The 20,016-nt window shown below is 37.4% G+C and overlaps 1 protein-coding gene, 1 non-coding gene and 1 pseudogene across 2 annotated transcripts; 2 read left to right on the top strand and 1 right to left on the bottom strand.

The window, feature by feature from the left end:
- Positions 1 to 808: 808 nt before the first annotated feature.
- Positions 809 to 882, bottom strand: TRNAN-GUU (transfer RNA asparagine (anticodon GUU)). Its single transcript has one exon. It is a non-coding gene; the product is annotated as a tRNA-Asn (tRNA).
- A 1,080-nt stretch (positions 883 to 1,962) lies between these two features.
- Positions 1,963 to 3,073, top strand: LOC141841088 (uncharacterized; annotated as a pseudogene).
- Positions 3,074 to 4,575: 1,502 nt separating this feature from the next.
- On the top strand, positions 4,576 to 18,043 carry LOC141839317 (kinesin-like protein KIN-12F). The gene is made up of 36 exons (XM_074727042.1): positions 4,576 to 5,277; positions 6,186 to 6,341; positions 6,414 to 6,497; positions 6,631 to 6,750; positions 6,824 to 6,937; positions 7,055 to 7,147; positions 7,232 to 7,392; positions 7,480 to 7,554; positions 7,685 to 7,772; positions 7,860 to 7,918; positions 8,012 to 8,075; positions 8,177 to 8,242; positions 8,316 to 8,507; positions 8,763 to 8,867; positions 8,947 to 9,182; positions 9,276 to 9,342; positions 9,428 to 9,493; positions 9,573 to 9,629; positions 9,722 to 9,801; positions 9,911 to 9,995; positions 10,099 to 11,811; positions 11,975 to 12,397; positions 12,528 to 14,978; positions 15,064 to 15,171; positions 15,266 to 15,406; positions 15,763 to 15,837; positions 15,953 to 16,195; positions 16,286 to 16,375; positions 16,611 to 16,685; positions 16,762 to 16,820; positions 16,932 to 17,043; positions 17,126 to 17,236; positions 17,319 to 17,489; positions 17,572 to 17,637; positions 17,719 to 17,841; positions 17,918 to 18,043. Exons 1-36 carry the CDS (start codon positions 4,576 to 4,578, stop codon positions 18,041 to 18,043), a joined length of 8,757 nt encoding a protein of 2,918 aa, XP_074583143.1.
- Positions 18,044 to 20,016: the final 1,973 nt, after the last annotated feature.

Genomic DNA, 20,016 nt, shown 5'->3' with positions numbered 1-20,016 from the left:
GCGCGGCGTCGGGGACGGAGGCGGCGCCGAAAGGGGCGAAGCCGGGTTTGTAATTAGGGCGGAAGAAGACGCCGGAGACGGAGCGGTGGCTATAGGATTGGCAGTGGCGGAAGAATGGGGAGGAGATCAGGCGGGCCCAGGAGGACGAAACGAGGCAGAGGCGGAGGAGCTCGTCGGCGGGAAGCTTGCAGAGGACAATGTCGCGGACGATCTCCTCGAGCTTTTTGTCCTTCCCGTCATCGGTCGTCGGGATCCACTGCTCGGGGATCTCCCGGAGTAGCTCGCTCGAAGCGTCTATGGCTTTGCAGTTGGATTCTTGGGTGAAGGCGCTCCCGGTGCTGCCGCAGGAGGAGGAAAGATCCACGAAGGCGTCGTTGCTCCAGAAGCCGTTTTCTTGGTTGGAGGCGGCGCCACCGCTGCGAGAGGAGACCTCGTGCGCGTCGGGACCGGACCCGAAGGAATCGGCGATTTCGTCGGCGTCGTCGTCAAGGCGGAGACGAGGGAGCTGGGAGGAAAGATCGTCGGCCATGGCGGAGAGACTGGAGAGTGAGTCGTCTTGCTTCTCTTCGTTCTCTGCGGATCGGGTTTCTTTTATAATACACCACGCCCGGGTTCGGGTGAATCCGAAAGGTATTAACCCGCCCCGCTAGGTTAAAAAGAAAAAGAAACAAGAACAAATAAATATCGGTAAATCGAACAAGAAATGTGTGATAAGGAAGAAATTATTATTTTACTTTTATAAACATATTTGGATATATAAAAAATAAATCAGTTTATAGAAACAACAACAAAAAAAAAAAAAAAAAAGCGCTAGAAGGAGGGCTTGAACCTCCGACCTTGTGGTTAACAGCCACACGCTCTAACCAACTGAGCTATTCCAGCTTCTCTTTAATTTCAAACATAAAATAATTTACCATATATATTAAACACAACTCTATATTTTTTGAACTAATTAATCCTGGAATTGATCGACTCCACAAAAGTTTCCCACTGCTGTGATTTGAGCACATCAAATAAATCAGAGAAACATGGATGGATCTTAATAGACACAAGGGGGGAGCCATGCTTAAGGTTACCCGGGCTGTAGCCCGGGGGGGGGGGGGGGTTCGACGACGACGAGAAGAAAAAAGATTTAAGAAGGAAAGAAAAAAAAATTTAAAAACTAGTCAGGGGTATACCATTGGTATAACTCAAGAGTTCGAATCAGTCCAGATAAATCGCCCGAACTACCTCCGCCATTGAATAAACAGTCCAATATTATAAGTGATTTGAGCATCACGAATGTAATATAGTATGAGAGTTTAGTTTAAATATACCAAACAACTAGTAACTTACATTAATAATTATTGTAAATTATTAATGGATAATATCCATGAAAAAAATTTATAAAATCATATTCATTAACAAAATTATTATCAAACTTGTAATTAAATAAAGAAATTTTGATAACACACGAACAAACTTATGACAAGAAGTTTACTGATCAATTAAATAAATTTAAAAATCTAATTTTTTAAATAATTAAATAAATTTGAATTGAGAATTTAATAACATGAATCAAATTAAAATCAAATTTGACCATGCTTTTATATATAAGAAATTCAAAGAAATTAGATAATTATTTCAATGATGTAATTCATTTTAATCTTAACTATCTTATCAAATAAACTTTAATGACATAAAACATAACTGATATATTTTAACAAATCTATTACAACAAATATTTTCATTATATATATATATATATATTATAATTTTGAGAAAGACTCAAAAATAAAATTTACTATTAATGTGGTATATTTTCTAAGAGTGATTTCCATTTATTATTATTATTATTATTTTAATTCTCAATTTTTTTATTTGATTTTCATTTGTTTAATATATATAAATGTCATTTAGGTAATTCGAAAGAGTATTTTAGTCCATTGCTCCCAAGCTTCTTCCTTATTGCTTCTCTTTTCGATGGAACGGCAACACAGACAACGCAGGAGTTACGGCGGCGCCGTCGCCGGCGGCGCGACCTCTCGCTCGCGGACGCCTCATGGGGTGCGGAATCCCTCTCCGGTTCCTTTTTACGACTCGTCGCCGGGGACGACGCAGACGCATCTGGCGGATTGGTGGTTCGGTTCCCTGTCTCCGACACCCAACCCTAATCTCCAGGCTCCGAGATTGCCCGATCTCGGCCCTTCAATGATGTAGTTCAATTCCCTCCGAGATTGGAAGCTCGTCGAACGGGACTTCGTGCAGCGATGCCACCACTGGATCCTGAGGTTTGTCCGTTTCCCCCAAATTTTGGTGGATTATCGTGTTCTTGTCTTCTCTAACCTTACGACCCACACGATTCATGCGATCTTTGTTTGACAACATCGAAGTCTCTTCTTCACCTAAAAGATCCGATTTTCCATGGCCAATTTGCAGTTTACCTTTCCGGATTCGACAACCATGGCATCCGTCTCCATTTCATTCTTCATCTCAAGTGCTTCTATTGGTCGCCCTATATGCTTCAATGACCATTCAGGTCACTTTTTGTTCTTTCCTTTTTCTCTACCAGTGATTTCGTTCTCCTGCATGGTATTTTGGCACGAACAAGAATTCCTGGTTTTTCTCCTCTTAGGAACTTATGGATCTTTGCAATTCAACAATAGCCTTGCAGAATTTCGCCATGAATTCTCTGAACAAATGCATCAGGCAAGTGCAAGGTCTTGTTTGCCACGATCCAAGACTGAACAGAACACACTACTTTCTTTAACTTTCCCATTTGTTGTTGATCAATTCCAGAAACTCACAAAAGCTATTGGATTTTCCTCGTCGGTTTTCCACGATGGAATTGTGTTCCTGAACAATGTTCTTTTCTTGGTGAGTTCTACTCTCTGAAACTTAGGAATGGATCAAATAGATTGTTTTCCTTTTCTTGTTTGATTTGTAGGAATATTATTTATTTGAACCGAACTCAATCTTATTTTCTCCTGAGGTCATTTTGTTTACTCTTGCAGCCTCTGCAGATCATTCAAGTAGTAAGCTCCCTCCAAAGCTAACAAGTTCACTACAGCAGCAGAAACCAGAATTCAAGTGACTATCACTGTTCTTCTTCATTTTTTTTGGGTGTAATTCTTTTCGAGATAATTTTTGTATGTTCCAAATGATTCAAGATAGAGATCTGATAATTTTTGTATGTTCCAAATGATTCAAGATAGAGATCTTAAACCCTAATTTTAGTAAATGACACTTGACTCCAAAGCAAAACCTTGTATTTTACACACATATTAGTGAACTTATACAAGTTTTGGTAAATCATAATCATGATGAATGTAATTATGAGGTTGATACAAGTTTTGGTAAATCATAAATTTTAAATTTTCACACGGAGACCCTTCGAGATACATCAGTGGGGCTATTTGATTCCCCGAGCTTTGTTGCAGTGGTCAGACATTTCAACGTTAATCAGACATCTAATATTTGAATCTTAACTATGATGTATTGTAAGATATTTTCTTCTAGTTGGATGACAAACTTAAGGACATTGATCACTCCAGATGGATAATTGCGAGTACTTCCTGATTTATTTGGTCAGTGGAATGCAGGGTCGGATTGTCTATTTTAGAATTAATTAGTTTTAAGAATTGAATACTTAGTGTAGTGGTAAAAGGCATGATGAATTACTATAATACAAGTTTTGGATCATAATTTTTAAATTTTCACACGGAGACCCTTCAAGATACATGAGTCCCTAGGCTTTGTTGCAGTGGTCAGACACTTACTTCAGTGTTAATCAGACATATAATATTTGAATCTTAACTATGACGTATTGTAAGATATTTTCTTTCAGTGGAATGATAAACTTAAGGATAATGATCACTCTAGACGAATAATTGTGAGCCCTTCTTGATTTATTTGGTGGGTGGAATGTGAGGTTGGATTGTCCATCTCAGAATTAATCAGTTCTAAAAACTAAATACTTAGTTATAAAAAAAATGAGGCTATTTGAGTCTTCTAAACAGAAGTCGTTTATGCTTCAGGATTTATTCGATAGATGAACTAAAGAGGAAAGGCTGCCCAAGGAAGTAGTTGAGTGTAAGCCTATAAACCTAGATTAACACAAAAAAAAAAAATGTGGCAATTTAAAATTAATTTTAACTAGCCACCAAAAGAAACGGTCGAAACAGCGTATTCTTTTTCTTCTCCAAATTACCCCTGAATTCAAACCCTCGCCGCGTGCGTCGGAGCCGTCCATTTCAAATCCGCGTCGAATCCAACCCGTCCATTTCTCGTCCCTCCTCCCAAATTCAAAATCCTCTGCCCTTTTTGAGTTTTTCTATAGCCGTTCCGCTCGAGCTCGCCCTCTCTGTTAAGGGGAGGAAGAGACAGTCAAGACAGACGACGACTCCGCCGAGATCTGTCGACCTCAGATCCGGCTAGGTCCAGCCTCTTCGACCTTCGTTTCTTCACGATTCGTCACTCCGGATCTTGATCCTGAATTCCTGATTCAGGTATTTTTCTTTTCCCTCTCGCCGTTCTCTGGTGTTTGATTTGCATTACGTTGTGTTTTAGGTGAAATTTACTTGTTTTTCCTTTAGGATGTTGCGGGATCTGAGGATTTTTCGCCGGCATTCGAACGCCGGGAAGGCGCACACCTCGGAGGGCAACGATGAGAACCTCGCCGCGGATCCCTCTTACCCGCCGGATTCTCAGCCGGAATCCGACCCAGGTCGGGCGCCTCTGCTGACGATACAGGACCAAAACCCTAGCACGGGGATGGATCATGGAGCGATTTCGAGGAGGAAGCTGGAGACGACTCCCTCGAAGAGCCAGGCGAATGGTCCGGACTCGTCTCACTCGCAGTTCCGCACGCCGGAGAAAATGGCGAGTCGGCGCAGGTTCAGTTTGGCGACGAAGGGGGAATCGGGAGCGAATGGAGCGGAGTGTGGCGAAGATCTGAGCTGTCACGGGCCTAGCAGCCACCTTCCGCCGTTATGCCGTGGTCCAGGAGGTGGATACGGGTTGAATACACCTCGTGCATGTAGGACAACTGGAAGGGCGTCGTCAGTGCATTCGGATTGCAGTTCCACTCAAAGTACCCCAACGAAGAGTGTCTCGAAGCCTGCCAACTCTGGTTTCAGCAACACTCGTCCTCCACTTAGTGTGGGGAGTAGGACAATTAGTATGGCTTCAAAAGTGGCACCATTGTTGGTCACCACGCCATCTGTAGTCAATTCAGTCGAAGTTCCTCACTTTGAGCTCAAGGAGGATCCATCATTCTGGATGGATCATAATGTGCAGGTGCCGTGCTTTATTTATTTATTTATTTATTTTTGTTTAGTCTACAAAATTTGTTTGTTTTTGGAAGTTATGCCAAACAACAAACACAAATGACGTTTCAAAATCACAGCCATTGTAGCATTGATCATGAATTGATTGTCATCTAATTCCAAGATCTACTGACACATCAAACATGGAAGATAAGGATATGAAGAATCAATTACATATCCACGTATGCTTGCCCCATTATCCATCCTTGTCATTATGCTTATGTTAGTGGATGGACTAGACTTGTTAGATCATTCCTGTACTCTTACAGCAACTCAAGTAAGGATATGGGTTGTTGTAGCAATAAACCTAGTTCTGTGCCTTCACATACGACCATTTGAGGATTAAAGGTGGATTTCAGACTTCTTTAGAGCCTAGCTATCTAGTGATAGTGCTTACTAGAAAAAGAATGTATCTATTCTTGGCAAGATATCTGGTTTTAAATTTCAAATATCTTTGTGATAATGGTTCATAATATCTTCATTCTACTGATTTGAACTAGTTGTCAATTATGTTTGAGAAAACCGCAAAAAAATTATCTTAGATTGGCGTTGCTTAATGGTTTTTCCATGTCTACCTGTTTTTGTTTTTTTTTCAAGAACCTCTATATATTGTTTTTGAGAGGAACAAAAAATCAAATGCTAGCGGCATATACCAGATGCCAAGATACCTGCAGAGTCAACATTCTTAAAATTTTTCATTTGGAATGATGTCATGTATCTCAATTCCACATTATACTAAAAAAATACTGGGTGAATTGCAGCAAGAAAGAAGAAGAATATCATTTAAGCTTCTAACTCAACAGATAAGCCAGTAATCTGATCTGCATATGACGGATGCAAGATTGGCAGTGTGAAATAAACTTTTTTGTATATTTTTAGGTTGTCATTCGTGTTCGTCCACTCAATCCGACAGAGAAAAACCTCCAAGGTTTCCGCAGATGCTTGAAGCAAGAAAGTGCACATAACATCACTTGGATAGGTCAACCAGAAACTCGATTTACATTCGACTATGTAGCCTGTGAAACAATCAATCAGGTATTCTAGTCTTGAATTGAATTTTTGATAATTGTCAATATGCTATGATTAATACCTTGGAGTTATGTGCAGGAGATGCTTTTTCGAGTTGCTGGTTTGCCAATGGTCGAGAATTGCATGTCTGGATATAATAGTTGTGTGTTTGCATATGGACAGGTACCTTCCACATTCCACATTCATGTTTAAATCAGATGTTAGTGTTTTCTTATAGATATATTTACTTTTATTTTTATCATCTGATATGTTTGTTATTGATACTCATTGTTCTAACTTGCATTTCTTACAATAGACAGGAAGTGGAAAAACATATACAATGCTTGGAGAGTTTGGTGAACTGGAAGTGAAACCTAGTCTGAATCGTGGAATGACTCCAAGGATATTTGAATTTCTGTTTGCAAGAATTAAAGCGGTAATGTATTTCTATTACTGATAATATAATGTGGACTTTGTAGGGAATAATTGGTAGATCTTTCCTCAAGCAGGAGGAAGAAAGCAGGAGAGATGAAAACATAAAGTATAGTTGCAAGTGTTCTTTTCTTGAAATTTACAATGAACAAATCACTGATCTTCTAGATCCTTCCTGCAGCAATCTACTTGTAAGCTCAATTGTCTGTGATTACAGACCTATGCAATCTTTATAACCTCCAAAGTTATTTCTTTTTAGCCAGTGCTATAATTTTTTGTTTCTTTTTTGCATGTCTCTTACTGAATAGCTGCGGGAAGATATTAGGAAAGGTGTTTATGTAGAAAACCTTTCTGAGTATGTAGTGGAGAATGTCCACGACATTCTGAAGCTTCTCATACAGGTGATTGTTATTTTTGAATTAAAAGTCCATCATTATTAAACCTTACTTGATGTTGGTTGAAAAACTGGTAAAGCCTTCTACTAGGGTGCTGCAAACAGGAAAGTGGCAGCGACAAATATGAACCGTGAGAGCAGCCGTTCACATAGTGTTTTTACTTGTATAATTGAGAGTAGATGGGAAAAAGATTCGACCATGAACTTACGATTTGCAAGACTAAATCTTGTTGATCTAGCTGGTTCTGAAAGGTATGCTGTGGCAAAATAAGTTGTTGCAATATTACCTATGGGTAATTTATGCAGAAGTTTTAATGCTTAATATACACATTTTAACAGACAGAAAACCTCAGGGGCTGAAGGTGAACGCCTGAAGGAAGCTGCAAATATTAATAAATCCTTATCAACACTAGGGTATCTAACAATTAATATAATGCTTGAGTATTTATTTAACTGCTGCTGCTTTTTTTTTTCCATGCAACACCTTTTGCTTCATTTGGAATAGAAGTGTAGTTTCATGTCTCTCACTTGGTTGTGTTTACAGTCATGTGATAATGGTTTTAGCTGATGTGGCTCATGGGAAGCAGAGACATGTTCCTTACAGGGATTCAAGGCTTACATTTCTCCTCCAAGTGAGAAATAATTGAATAACTTTATCATACTTAGTGCTTTTGCCAGTTTCTTCGAAGCTAACATATTCTTGTCTGTCATCATCACAGGATTCTCTAGGTGGCAATTCTAAAACTATGATAATTGCAAATGTCAGCCCTTCCATATGGTGAAATGACTGCTTCACTGAATTATTTTCTCCTTGCAAGTTCTTATGATACAGCTCATGGATGCAAACTGATATCTTGTTATCTGAATATAGCTCCGCTAATGAGACTCCAAGTACCCTTAAATTTGCCCAGCGATCAAGACTCATTCAGAACAATGTAATTCTATATGGTTTATGGTTTCCTGATTTAGGATTTATTTTTTTTTAAAACTGTTTGTTATATTTTTAACTTATCCATTTCCTTCTTCATAATATAAGGCTGTTGTAAATGAAGATGCTTCAGGAGATGTAATTGCATTGAGGCAACAAATATGCTTGTTAAAGGTGGTCTAGTTTTCATATAACTAATTTCATTTGAAATAGTATGCATGTCTAATTTAAACTGTGACCATGACAGGAGGAACTCTCGGTTCTTAAACGTCAAAATGTCTCAAGATCTTTATCATTTAGAACAGCAATTTTTGAAGATTGTAAGAGTGAAACTTCTGATGATATTTCTGTGGAGAAGTTCCCAATAATGACCGAAGCAAATGTTGATGAGTTGCAGACTGATGAGAATTTGAACAGCATAAAAGTTTCAATGAAGCAGGTATGCTATGCCACAAGTTGTGGCAACCTGAGTTTATTGTTTCATGTATTCTTGCAAAGAAAAAAGACATGGAATTTTCCTTACCATGGGCAATGAAGCCAATGAAGCCGTAACTATAGTGAAGATGCATTAGTTCCTTTGTAGAGTGTCTCTAGAGGAACTAAATGCTTGTTAATTCAAGTCCTAACCAGATGAAACTTCTCATGCAATAGCATAGAATAAGTATGCCTGAAGTTCTTATGGGTTGTAATTCAGTTGAAGTCACTGGAAGCAATTCTAGCTGGTGCACTTCGAAGAGAGAAAATGGCAGACACAACAATCAAGCAACTTGAAGCTGAAATTGAACAATTAAACCGCCTGGTAAGTTTTTTGGAGTAATCATGGAAAAAAGTTCTGATTAATTTGCAAGGTATTTTTAGTAACAGTTACTGTTTGACAGGTTCGACAAAGAGAAGAGGATACTCAAAGTACTAAAATGATGCTGAAATTTCGGGAGGACAAGATCCGACGACTGGAAAGCCTTTTGGAAGGGCAAATGCCAATTGATTCATATTTATTGGAGGAAAATGCTGCTCTTTCAGAGGAGATACAATTACTTCGTGCAAAAGTTGATAGGAATCCAGAAGTGACACGCTTTGCTTTAGAAAACATCAGGCTCTTAGATCAACTGCGAAGGTAAGACAGAACTTGAGCTGAGCTAGTAGCTGCCTGATTTTGCATCCTTCCATTTTTGATTCAGCTTTTTCTTTTTATAATATTCCTTGACAGGTACCAGGACTTCTACGAAGGAGAGAGAGAACTTTTATTGGCTGACATATCAGAGTTGCGCAACAAGGTTTCCATAATCATTCTCTCATCAATTTAACTTGCACATCTGATTCAAATTTTGATGTTTCCTCACATTTGCTTTCTCATAGCAGTTTATTCAAGTCTTTGATGGAAAATCTGAGCATGATCAACTTTTGAAGTCTGACATGGTAGGCCAGGTAATGCTCCTTTACAAATTCTAGTCTTTATATTTATTCTTCCTTTGAGCTTACATTTGTTCTCTGATTGAGCCATCAGCCTGGAAATTCCCTATTTGCTTGTTCATCCCGAGATAGTGAATCATTGTTTGCACAAGTAATGTCACTTTGCACTTTGCAAAATAAACTTCATTTTGGAAAAGTTCTTTATATTATATTTCTTTTGTCAATTATGCTTTGCTGTCTCAGTTAAACAAGACCAACCAAGAGTTAGAAAGTTGCAGGAGTGAGCTCCAGTCTTGCTTGGAAACAAATGAAAGGCTCACTAGGTAAATGCACATATACCTACAAAATGCTGCTCGTATCATTGTCACCTGACATGCTTATGCTTGCTTTCCTCTTCCATCATTACTTAATTCATTAATTTGTGTCTGTCAGGGAGATAAACAATCTTCATGCTGAACTAAATGATTCTATGCCTGCCAATCATGTTCAGCATGCCAGCCTTGAGCATCAAAACATTGTATGCAGGACTACCAATCATATCCTTTGCCCGTCTTATCTTCTTTTCATAGTGTTGTTCTTTATCTAGCATGGTATGTATGTAATGTTCTCGTTATCTTCAGGGAAAGTTAGAATCATCTCAAATAGAGCACCAATTCTACCAATCGAAGGCAGAATGCTCACATGATATAGCTAAGCAAGTCGAGGAAATTTTGAATTTGCAGCTGGAGTTGGATATAGTCAAAACAATCCTTGCAGAGGAGAGATCATCTCGTATACTGGTGGAGGAAAGAGCTGATCGTGTTAATAATGAGTTTAAATCAGCTGAAGAGAGGGTATTATATATGACTAAGCAGTACGATGATATAAAGAATGAACTAAAAGATGCAAGATCCATAATTGAAGCAATTGAATCAGAACAAATTTTGCTAATCAATGACCTTGAAGGGACAAGGGAAAAGTGTGACCAGCAAGAAGAATTTTTAAAGAAGCAAGATGAGGAGATATCCTATTTGAGAAACCAGCTTTCTCTCCATTCCAATGAGATAACACAACTGTCATTAGTTCAAGAGGAGCAGAAAGACGTTCCTAATCAAAGTCATGATATTGAGGATTCGCCATTGCAAATTAAACTGAGAAAAATGCAAGCTTCTCTAGAAAAGGCAAGAGATTTGAACATTAGGTTAAGTGATCAGGTATCTCAAATTTCTCTTGAACAAGAAATGGAGGAAGTCCGGAGACAGGTTGAGATAGAGACTGCTGAGGTGATTGTATGCTTGCAGGAAGAACTTGTAGCACTTCAGAAACAAGCAGAAGATAGCAAAAAGAATGAGGCCATTTGTAAGCAGAACCTGATTGCTTTAGAAGATGAACTGAAAGAGCATCAGGTAAGACTGTGTCTGGTAAATGAAGAGAATGGAAAGCTTCATGAAGTGGTTGATGAAAAAGAGAGGGAGCTAAGGTCATTGACTGAAAATTGGGAAGCCTTAGCATCTGAAATTATGAATATTCTTGCTGATGGAAATAATTCTCTTGACAAAGCAACTGATCAGATGGCTTCCATCTCTGATTCCTTTCCACAAAGGAATTGGATAGGTGAGCAAGTTGGGAGGATTATTAGGAGCATTTCCGATAGAGATCTGCTTATCGAAGAACTTCAGAAAAGCTTGGAGGAGGCACAGGGCATAAGGAGTGACATGGAGCAGAAGTTGAGCTCTTTAAAGGGAGCAACACTTGCAATAACTGAGGCTCAACTGCAGGAAAGTAATGACAAAGAAAGAGAGATAGTTCGACTGACCTCAGATATAGCAGAGAAGGAATCTACTCTCACAGAATTAGAGAAGAAGATTGAAGCTAATGAAGAACAAATTAAGAAATCTGAGCTATGTGCCACAGTTGCATTCATGACTGTGGGCAAGTTGTCCGAGATGAATGAAGTCCATCTTTGTGAGATTGCACATGTGAAACTCCTGCTCGATGAATTGAAAGAAGTGATTTCAGAGAAAGACAGTGTATTACACCACCAAATTACTTTGAATGTCAATGCAGAGAAAGAAATACAGGCTCTTAGCATGAAATTGAAGCAGAATGAAGATATCATTGCTGAACTAAAAAAACTTTCCCAGGACAAGGAAAGAGCCCAGGAATTGGAGAAAATGAAAAGGAAAGAGGATGATAAGTTTTCAAAAGTTTCAAGATGTATAAATGAGTTCAAATCTAGACTGAATGCTATTAGATCTTGTATGAATGATGTGTCAGAACCAGTTACTGGCTGTGCTGAAGTACAGAGTGTTGGAAGATGTACTAAAGGTGAAGGCTACATTTCAGTGGACAAAGTAAGATAATGCCTTTTACATTTGCATTTGATATTCAAGCAACAATAGAAACCTGTGTTATCTTAGCTGCACAAACTTCATTGTTCTTGATGTTCATCAAAAATTTGAATCTGATTTCTTTCTGTTTAACTCTTAACTGATCATATGTCAATTGGATTTGCAGATGAAGGAGAAGGTGATCCCTGATTCTGAGAAGCATGAGCTACAAATGGTTAGAGGTGTTTTGAATGTTGGCTCTGACAAATTACTGAGCGATACTGAGTGCGAGTCTTCTTGTGGATACATGTCAGAAAACTCCTTTGAAAAGCAATCCATGATGGAAGAAATGCAGATTGCAGTTAGAAATCTACAGGATGTACAGGCTCAGATGGTCCACGTAGTGGAGGAAAATAAACAACTTAAGAAGTCCGAGAAGTTAAGTCAAACATTGACTGCAAAACTTAGAGATGATGTTCTTCAACTGAAATCTGAGATGGTCAAAAAAGAAGAAGTTTTCAAACTTGGATTGCTACAGTTGGAAAATAAGCTTCAATCCATGGAAAAAAATACTATGGAAAATAGTACCTACTGGCAGAAGACCAAAGAGGTATTGTTTATTGTCCATTTTAAATGAAAGTCTTATATCATTACCACTAACAGTTAATTTTCTTCCATATGGCATATGAAAAGTAATTATTTATACTATCAATATCATACATATAACATGTTTTGTCTAGGCACTCGAGATTGAAGTGAACGATGCAAAGGCTATTGCGGCACAGAAATCAACTGAGGCTATTCATCTTCTAGCTAAGGTTGAGGAGGCTCAAGCAACAATGCAAGAGGCTGATATCATGGTCAACATGCTGCTGCAAGCAAATGAAACAGCAAAACTTGATATAGAACGACTCCAGGACACCAAAACCACATTGTGCTATGAAAAAGAATGTTTGGTTGATGAGATGCAACATTTACAATTTTCTCTAAAAATGAAGGAGAAAGAATACAAAACCTTGGAGAAGAATTTCGAATCAACACTCATACACACAAAGGATTTAGTTCTGGATCTAGAAGATGTTTACAGGAATACGCAGGAGGTTTTTACTGATAATTTTGAGTCTCTAGCACAAGAGCTTGAATTAATAAAGTCCCATGTTCAAGAATACAAAGAATCGACCAGAACTTGTTTGGAAGAGACTTGGTCTGAGATAATACGGAAGGATTGTGCTCTATCTGTGTTGCACCTTTGTCACATGGGAATCTTGATAGAGAGAATAACTGGGCTCAACATGGAGAATAGATTGCTTCAAAATGGGCTTTGCAGGTCTAATATTGTAATTGCTGATCTGAGTGAACGCAATGTTAAATCCAAAAAAGAACTTGAAATGTGTAGTATTCTCAAGGGTAAGCTGCTAGTTGATATCAATAGTAGTTTCAACCGCATTGCAAGAAAGGAAGCTGAAACAAATGAATTCAGCGAGAGGCTGAATATATTTGAAAAGAAAATTTTGAAATTGCAATTGCAAGAAGAATCAATGTTGGCTAGGTCAAACTCCATTATTTCTGAACTTACTGTCTTGATGAAAGATTTGGATGACAAAAATAGGATTGGACTAACAGTATTGTCAAGCCAGGAGAAACTTTTGGAGGAAAAAGAAAAGGAACTTGAAGCTAAAACACAACTATTGAGTGAAGTGCAGACGGTGAATGAAATGCTTGTTAGTTCCTTCAGGCAAGAGTTAGATCTACTTCATCATGAAGCCAAAATTCAGATGGAACCAGATGTTCCTATCATTGGCAATAAGAGACGCTGCAAAGATTCTGAACTGATAGAAAAGCTGATGAATCATAGAACTGAGTTGATTATCACTGATTCATTTGCAAAAGAAATTGAATTACTTGTTCTTTTTTCAGAGCTGGAGCTGAATATGCTCGGTAATAACCAAATGGCCTCACACATAGCTGAGTTAGAAAGAGAGATCTGCATTTCCAATTCCATGATTGAAAACATTAAGTCAGAACTAATCTTAAGCAAAGTTGATGGTGATTTACACTGCAAGGAGATGCATTTCTTGTACAATGAAAATGAAAAAATGAAGATTGAACTACTGGAGATGCAGGAAGATCATTTGAAAATCACCAAAGAGTTGCAGAACAAAGTTTACTCACTAGAAGCTTTTGCCACATGTCTAGAATCAGATCTAAGCAGGAAAACAGTAGAACTAAGGGATTTAGTAAATTCTCATACTGTTATATCCAAGGAACTTGATGCAAAAACTGAATTTTTTGACATTCAGAGCGAGGAAACAAAGTTCTTAAAGTCCGAGAATGCCTGGTTGAAAAATAAACTACTTTCAGTACAGACTGAGAATACTGGAACTTTTTATATGCTTGGTCGCAGGATTAGGCATGGCTCTGAGTTAGCTCAACACATAGATCATACTGTGAGTAGATTATTCCATGAAATTGATGGCATGTTCCTTTTAATGATGGAGAGGATTCGTCAGGATAATTTTGAGCATATCACAATGGCAAAAAAGTTCATTGATGAAATAGATATTTTAGAGATAGCTATTAAAAGCTTGGTGTCTGAGAATTCTCATCTTCAATCAGAGTTGATGCATAAAGATGAAATTATAAAAGGCATTCTGTTTGATTTGAGTTTATTACAGGAGCATGCATCTATTGAGAAGGATCAAGAGGATGAACTCAAGGAGATGGCTGCAACAATTGAGTCTTTAGAGGATGAACTTGAATCGAGATCACATGAACTGGATGAAGCTGTTCGTCAGGGGAAGAGGCTAGAGGCTAAACTGTTAGAGAAAAATGATTTAATATCAGCTCTTGAATGTCAACTTGCTGAAAAGAATGATATGTTAACCATAATATATGCTGAGAATTATGAGCTGAAATCTCACATGGAGCAAGTTTCTAACATAAAGTCCTCCCTGGAGGAAGATATAAAGGGGAAAGGAGTAGTTATTGAAAGGCTGGAAGAAGACATACTTGATTTGAGCACGGCAATTGGTGAAAGGAATAATATAATTGAAGATTTGCAGAATGAAATAAGCAAACATAAAGAAGAAAAGGATCAACTTGATTCCGAGGTGCTTGCCTTGAAAGAAAAGATGGAAATGTTGCAAGCTCAAGCTGAAGAAAACGAAGCTATTGCAACGGAAGCTCGCCAGGTTTGTATGTCCAGTGTTCCTGATATGCATCTGGTTATTTGCTAACATGATTATGGTTGATGAAACAATCCAACCTCTTACACAGATAGCAAAAGCAAGAACGGCGTATGCTGAAGAAAAGGAAGAAGAGGTCAAGCTATTGGAACAGTCTATTGAGGAGCTAGAGTGCACGGTGTATGCATTAGAAAACCAGGTAACCTTATCTGAAAGTTCCTTTTTTTTTCTCTTGTAAAATTTCTTGTATATTCTTCTTGATAGAACTTTCATATTGTTCTTTCAATAAAAAGGTCGATATTGTTAAAGAGGAAGCAGAAAAACAGCGATTGCAGAGAGAAGAAATAGAACTTGAACTTCATTCAGTGCGGGATCAGGTTGTGCAGCAGAATGTACAAGTTCTTCAGAAAGAAATTGTAAAAAGAGATGCAGAGGTGTGACCCTGAACTCACTAAACTTATAATATCTTCTTTGTGTCCACTGAAAGGTATCAACAAACCAAATCACCATGTTAAAAACTCTCTAGTTTGGTTCTTGAGTCAATAGTTAGCATCATTTGTTTTGTACTGTCATGCTAAGATTATTGCTGTAGCACTAATTCACGAACGTTTCGCATCATCAGAGAGATGCTTTAAAATAGAAATAAATCACTTTTTAAATAAATGTGGAAACTGGTAAATAAGTGTTTTTCCAGTTCAGACTTAAAAGAAATGTTTACATATTTGGTGACCACAAAACAACTTGTTCCTTGTAGTTTAAGCTACTAAATTCTACATTTTCATTTATACAGATTGTCCAATTCAAAGCTCACATATCTGAGCTGAATATGCATGCAGAGGCACAGGCAAGAGAGTACAAACAAAAGGTAAGACATTCTTATCCAAAGCTAAATGGACAGCATATTTCTCTATGATTGTATGTCCTGGATCATGACGTTCAGCGGTTATAGATAATTTCTGGCTAATAGAAATTGCTTACAGTTTAGGGAATTGGAGGCTATGGCCCAACAAGTCAATGGAGACCCAGCATCCTCCAATGCTGCAAGTTCAACCACAATTAAATCAGAGAAAAGTTCAGCAAAGCCTAGAGGATCAAGTTCCCCATTTAAATGCATTGGCTTGGGATTAGTACAACAAATGAACTCTGAGAAAGATGAGGATTTAACTGCTGCAAGGCGCAAGATTGAGGAACTTGAATCATTAGCTGCGAGCCGACAAAAGGAGGTATATTTCCATTGTGCTTATGTTATCATTCATGAATGTGTTTTAGGTGAAAAAAGAAAAGAAAACAACAAAATTGTTCATTTCTTTCAGATCTTCATGCTGAATGCAAGACTAGCACAAGCAGAGAGCATGACACATGATGTTATCAGGGATCTCATAGGCGTCAAGTTAGACATGACGGTAAGATGCAAGCATTTTTACTTTTAAGACAAACTTTAAAATTTGCTTACATGAATCAATACTAATCTATTTTTTTTTAATATAAAATAAGAGATCTTCAATTACCATTTATGATCTGTGTTCATGAGTCATATGCAACAACATATCATGTGAAATGGACTACAGATATAAAGTGCAGTCGGTCAAATAAGTTGTCTATTGGCTGTCTCTGACCTATTCTTTTCTCTTGCGGCAGTCCTTGTTAGATGAACCTGAAACACCTAAGATGAAGGAAACAGCTCGAGCTCAAAGCACTCGATCTGGGCTAAAGGTTTTTTTTCTTCTGACACTTGTAATCTGCAATAAAATCTCTTCTCCCTGACAATCTTTGTTTCAATTTTATCTAGGAAGAGGACATTATCAAGCTCAAGAAGGAGCTCAATGAGTTTATCGAGGAGAGGCAAAGGTACTGGTGAATTGTGTGATACAATGAACTGCAATTCCCTTTCCCCTAGCGGATATAGTGGTGTGTATGTGCCTTTGTAAAACATTTTAACCCCTTTCTTCTTGTTGGTAGTTGGTTGCATGAGATTAAACAAAAACATAGTGAAATGGCGAATGCACGAATGATGGTGGAAAAGCTTCGACAGCGGGAACAGTCCCTTAACACTGAAAATGAAATGCTAAAGGCACAATCACAAACTTTATTTATGGATTCCTTTCTATAGTTGCTGTTCTATTTGTAGCCCTAAAACACTATCATTTCTGTAGGTTGAAAACACAAAATACAAGAAGATGATCATGGAACTTGAGGATGATGTCATGAAGTTTTCAAATCAGCAAAATCTCCAGCACCGCATCCATCACCATGCTAAAATTAAGGTGCGACAAACATGGATTTCCTCATTGAAAATTCAATTCTATAGCTTCAATTTCATATTCTGGTATTTTTCGTATTAAACAGGAAGAGAACACCATGCTAAAAATAGAAAATGAAGATATGAACCTTAGATTGCAGCGATCTGAGCAAATTCTTTCACGAGTGAAGGAAGAGCTTGCTCGCTACCGATCATCTAGTGGAAAGGGTCCTTATATCGACTTTGATGAAGAAGAGCAACTGAGGAAGGAACTAGAGGTCTGTAAACTACTAGCATTGAGTAGCTAATACATGCAAAATTTAGCATATGTTCTCAGCAATGTTTGGGATACTAAACCAGGAAAGTGAAAGAGAAAGGATACAGTTAGCTCAAAAATTGCTGAGCTTGTGTACCTCTATTTTGAAGGTCTGTTCCAGCACTCTAGTGCTAATATTTTTCATTGTTTGCATGCAAGGACTAATTTTTTGTGTATGAACATGAGCGCAGGCTGCTGGTTTAAGTGAGCCGACAACCAATTCAAACCACCCCTCAGCTGCAGAGGAAGGTTTATGTCGACTAAAGAACCGTATCAATTCATTGGAAAATGAATTGGAAGATTTCAAACTAAAGGTTTAACTTTGAACACAAACTCTTAAAACTCCTCCCGATTCAATTACTTTGCTGATGTTAAGTCACACCTTTTCAGTGCAAACTACTCGATGAGAAGATCCGGCTCTGTGATCTTCTGCAACAATTTTCTCCACAGCACTTGAAGACCCATGAGAACTACCTATCTTCAAGCACATCACAGTCTCCTAGTGTGTCCTCATAACGACATAACTGGTACGCTACAAGGCACAAACAACTTGAAATTTGAGACACATTACGAATTCTTTGCGGATTGTAATTTTCCTGGAAATCATATGGCAAAAAAAAAAAAAAGGAAGAAAAAAGTAAGCCTGCTTGAATGAATTAGAATAGAAATGGGGTCATCACTTGTTAGCAGTTAGCTGACCGAGGATACTCCTTGCTGAAATAGCTTATTGGCTCCAATGTTGAAATTGCTTAGGTTAAGTAGTCAAGTTGGCCTTCTTGATTCTTGTGAAATTATAATTATTCTTTTAAACCGTAAATAAGAAGAAAAAAAATGCAGTTCTTTCATGTTTGTTGTGCAATTTTTCATGCATTGCTATTAATTCCATGTATAATTCCATTATTGTTAGTGAGCTTTTACTATCATCAACTTCAGTTAGAGATATTGTTGTCCTTATAATAATTTAGTTATAACATTGATGCAATAAAATTGTAGGTTTTATTATATATTTTAAATATAAAACTAAAGAACTAACATCGTAACCATAGCTTTAGACAATTCAAACTATTCAGTAGTTTGTTCAGGAGTTTTGTTGATGAATATTAATAAACCGAGCTCATGTTCTCAGGCTTGTATATCTTATTTAGTTATTGAAGTAATGTGGATGAACTCTTACCAAGTTAATAATCAAGCTTGTTCATGAACATTTAATTCTCGTAGATATCTTATTTATTTATTCTTCTACCTATGTTTCGTCTCATATGTTGGGATCAGTACCAACCGATGCCTATGTAATTGGGTAGGATCGACTATAATGAATTCATATCATAGCTTTTTAGAATAATAACTCAGTTTCAGTGATTCAAATTATCATCTCCACCAAGTGGTGTAAGCACCAAACATAATGTAGTTTCGACTACAAGAATTCAATGTAAATGGTTGATCAAAACATAGATTCTACTACTAACAACTATTTTCTGGGACAAGACACTTTGCTTAAAGAACGTTAAATTGCTTGCCTCATTAGAGTTTCAGTGATTCGAGTCATTCCTTGTCGTATCATGATCATTAAGCTATGTTAGTGCCAACTGTTTGGGATGACAAAATATTGATCAAAGATGCAAACTTTAGTTGGAAATTAGATAATTATTCATGCTATTTTTTCTTTCTTCTGTTGATTCCATCAAAAGCTCAAAAAGTATGCTAGCAATTGTAGCAGAAGCTGCCGCATCAAACTTAAATCAAAGCATCAAATTTTAGTTGGAAAAAAACAGAAAAAAAAAACATAAATCGCATGGTGGTTTATTGCAAATCTTTTTGGGTGAAACTAGAAAGAATTGAAGAGTGGTTTTACAGAGGCGATAAGATAGATAAACTCATGGTGTGTTTTCTTCTGCAAAAGGTGGAATCCGCCATCTTAGCGGCCTCATACGATCGGCCCTCCGACCATTTGTGAAGAGGTAAATCGGGAAACTGCAGTTGGTCACGACGCAGGACATGGTGTGTTTTCTTCCTTCCATGGAGAGAGGAGTCCAAAGAGTTATTATATATATGGGGAGAGAGGTGCCATGGCAGAATGAATATGAAGAGAAAATGTGATTTTACCTTTCTTTTTAAAATGCCTTTTAAAGAGAAAGTAAATATTGTTTTAAATGCCTTTTAGACTATTTTTTAAAATGCCTCTTATAGGTTACTATTATTTTTAAATTTAAATACAGTTTATTTATTTTCATCATAGCCTACATATAATAATAATAATAATAACAATAACAATAACAACACCAATAATAATAATAATAATAATACAGAGCGAGAGTTGATAGTGACACATGAATTTGCAAATAATTTCTAGTACTGGTGGAGGGGTTTCTAAAATATTATTGAGAATATTTTAATTAATACGAAATTAAAAGGTCTCATTATCATAAAAGGAAACACCGTATTTTAAACTATTACTAAGTAACCATAATTATTTTTTTAATATTTCACAA

This window comes from Curcuma longa, chromosome 11, assembly GCF_044706935.1.
Source record: "Curcuma longa cultivar G26 ecotype Majalengka, Jawa Barat chromosome 11, ITB_CL_G26_1.1, whole genome shotgun sequence".
Taxonomy (NCBI): Eukaryota; Viridiplantae; Streptophyta; class Magnoliopsida; order Zingiberales; family Zingiberaceae; genus Curcuma; species Curcuma longa.
This window is presented reverse-complemented; position numbering and strand designations above follow the sequence as displayed.

Excerpts from the sequence above, each read along its gene's own strand:
- LOC141839317 (XM_074727042.1), top strand. The coding sequence starts at position 4,576 with ATGTTGCGGGATCTGAGGATTTTTCGCCGGCATTCGAACGCCGGGAAG. Across the intron at positions 8,868-8,946 it reads TTGAACAATTAAACCGCCTG|GTTCGACAAAGAGAAGAGGA; the intron begins GTAAGTTTTTTG and ends ACTGTTTGACAG. Across the intron at positions 9,630-9,721 it reads GTGAATCATTGTTTGCACAA|TTAAACAAGACCAACCAAGA; the intron begins GTAATGTCACTT and ends TTGCTGTCTCAG.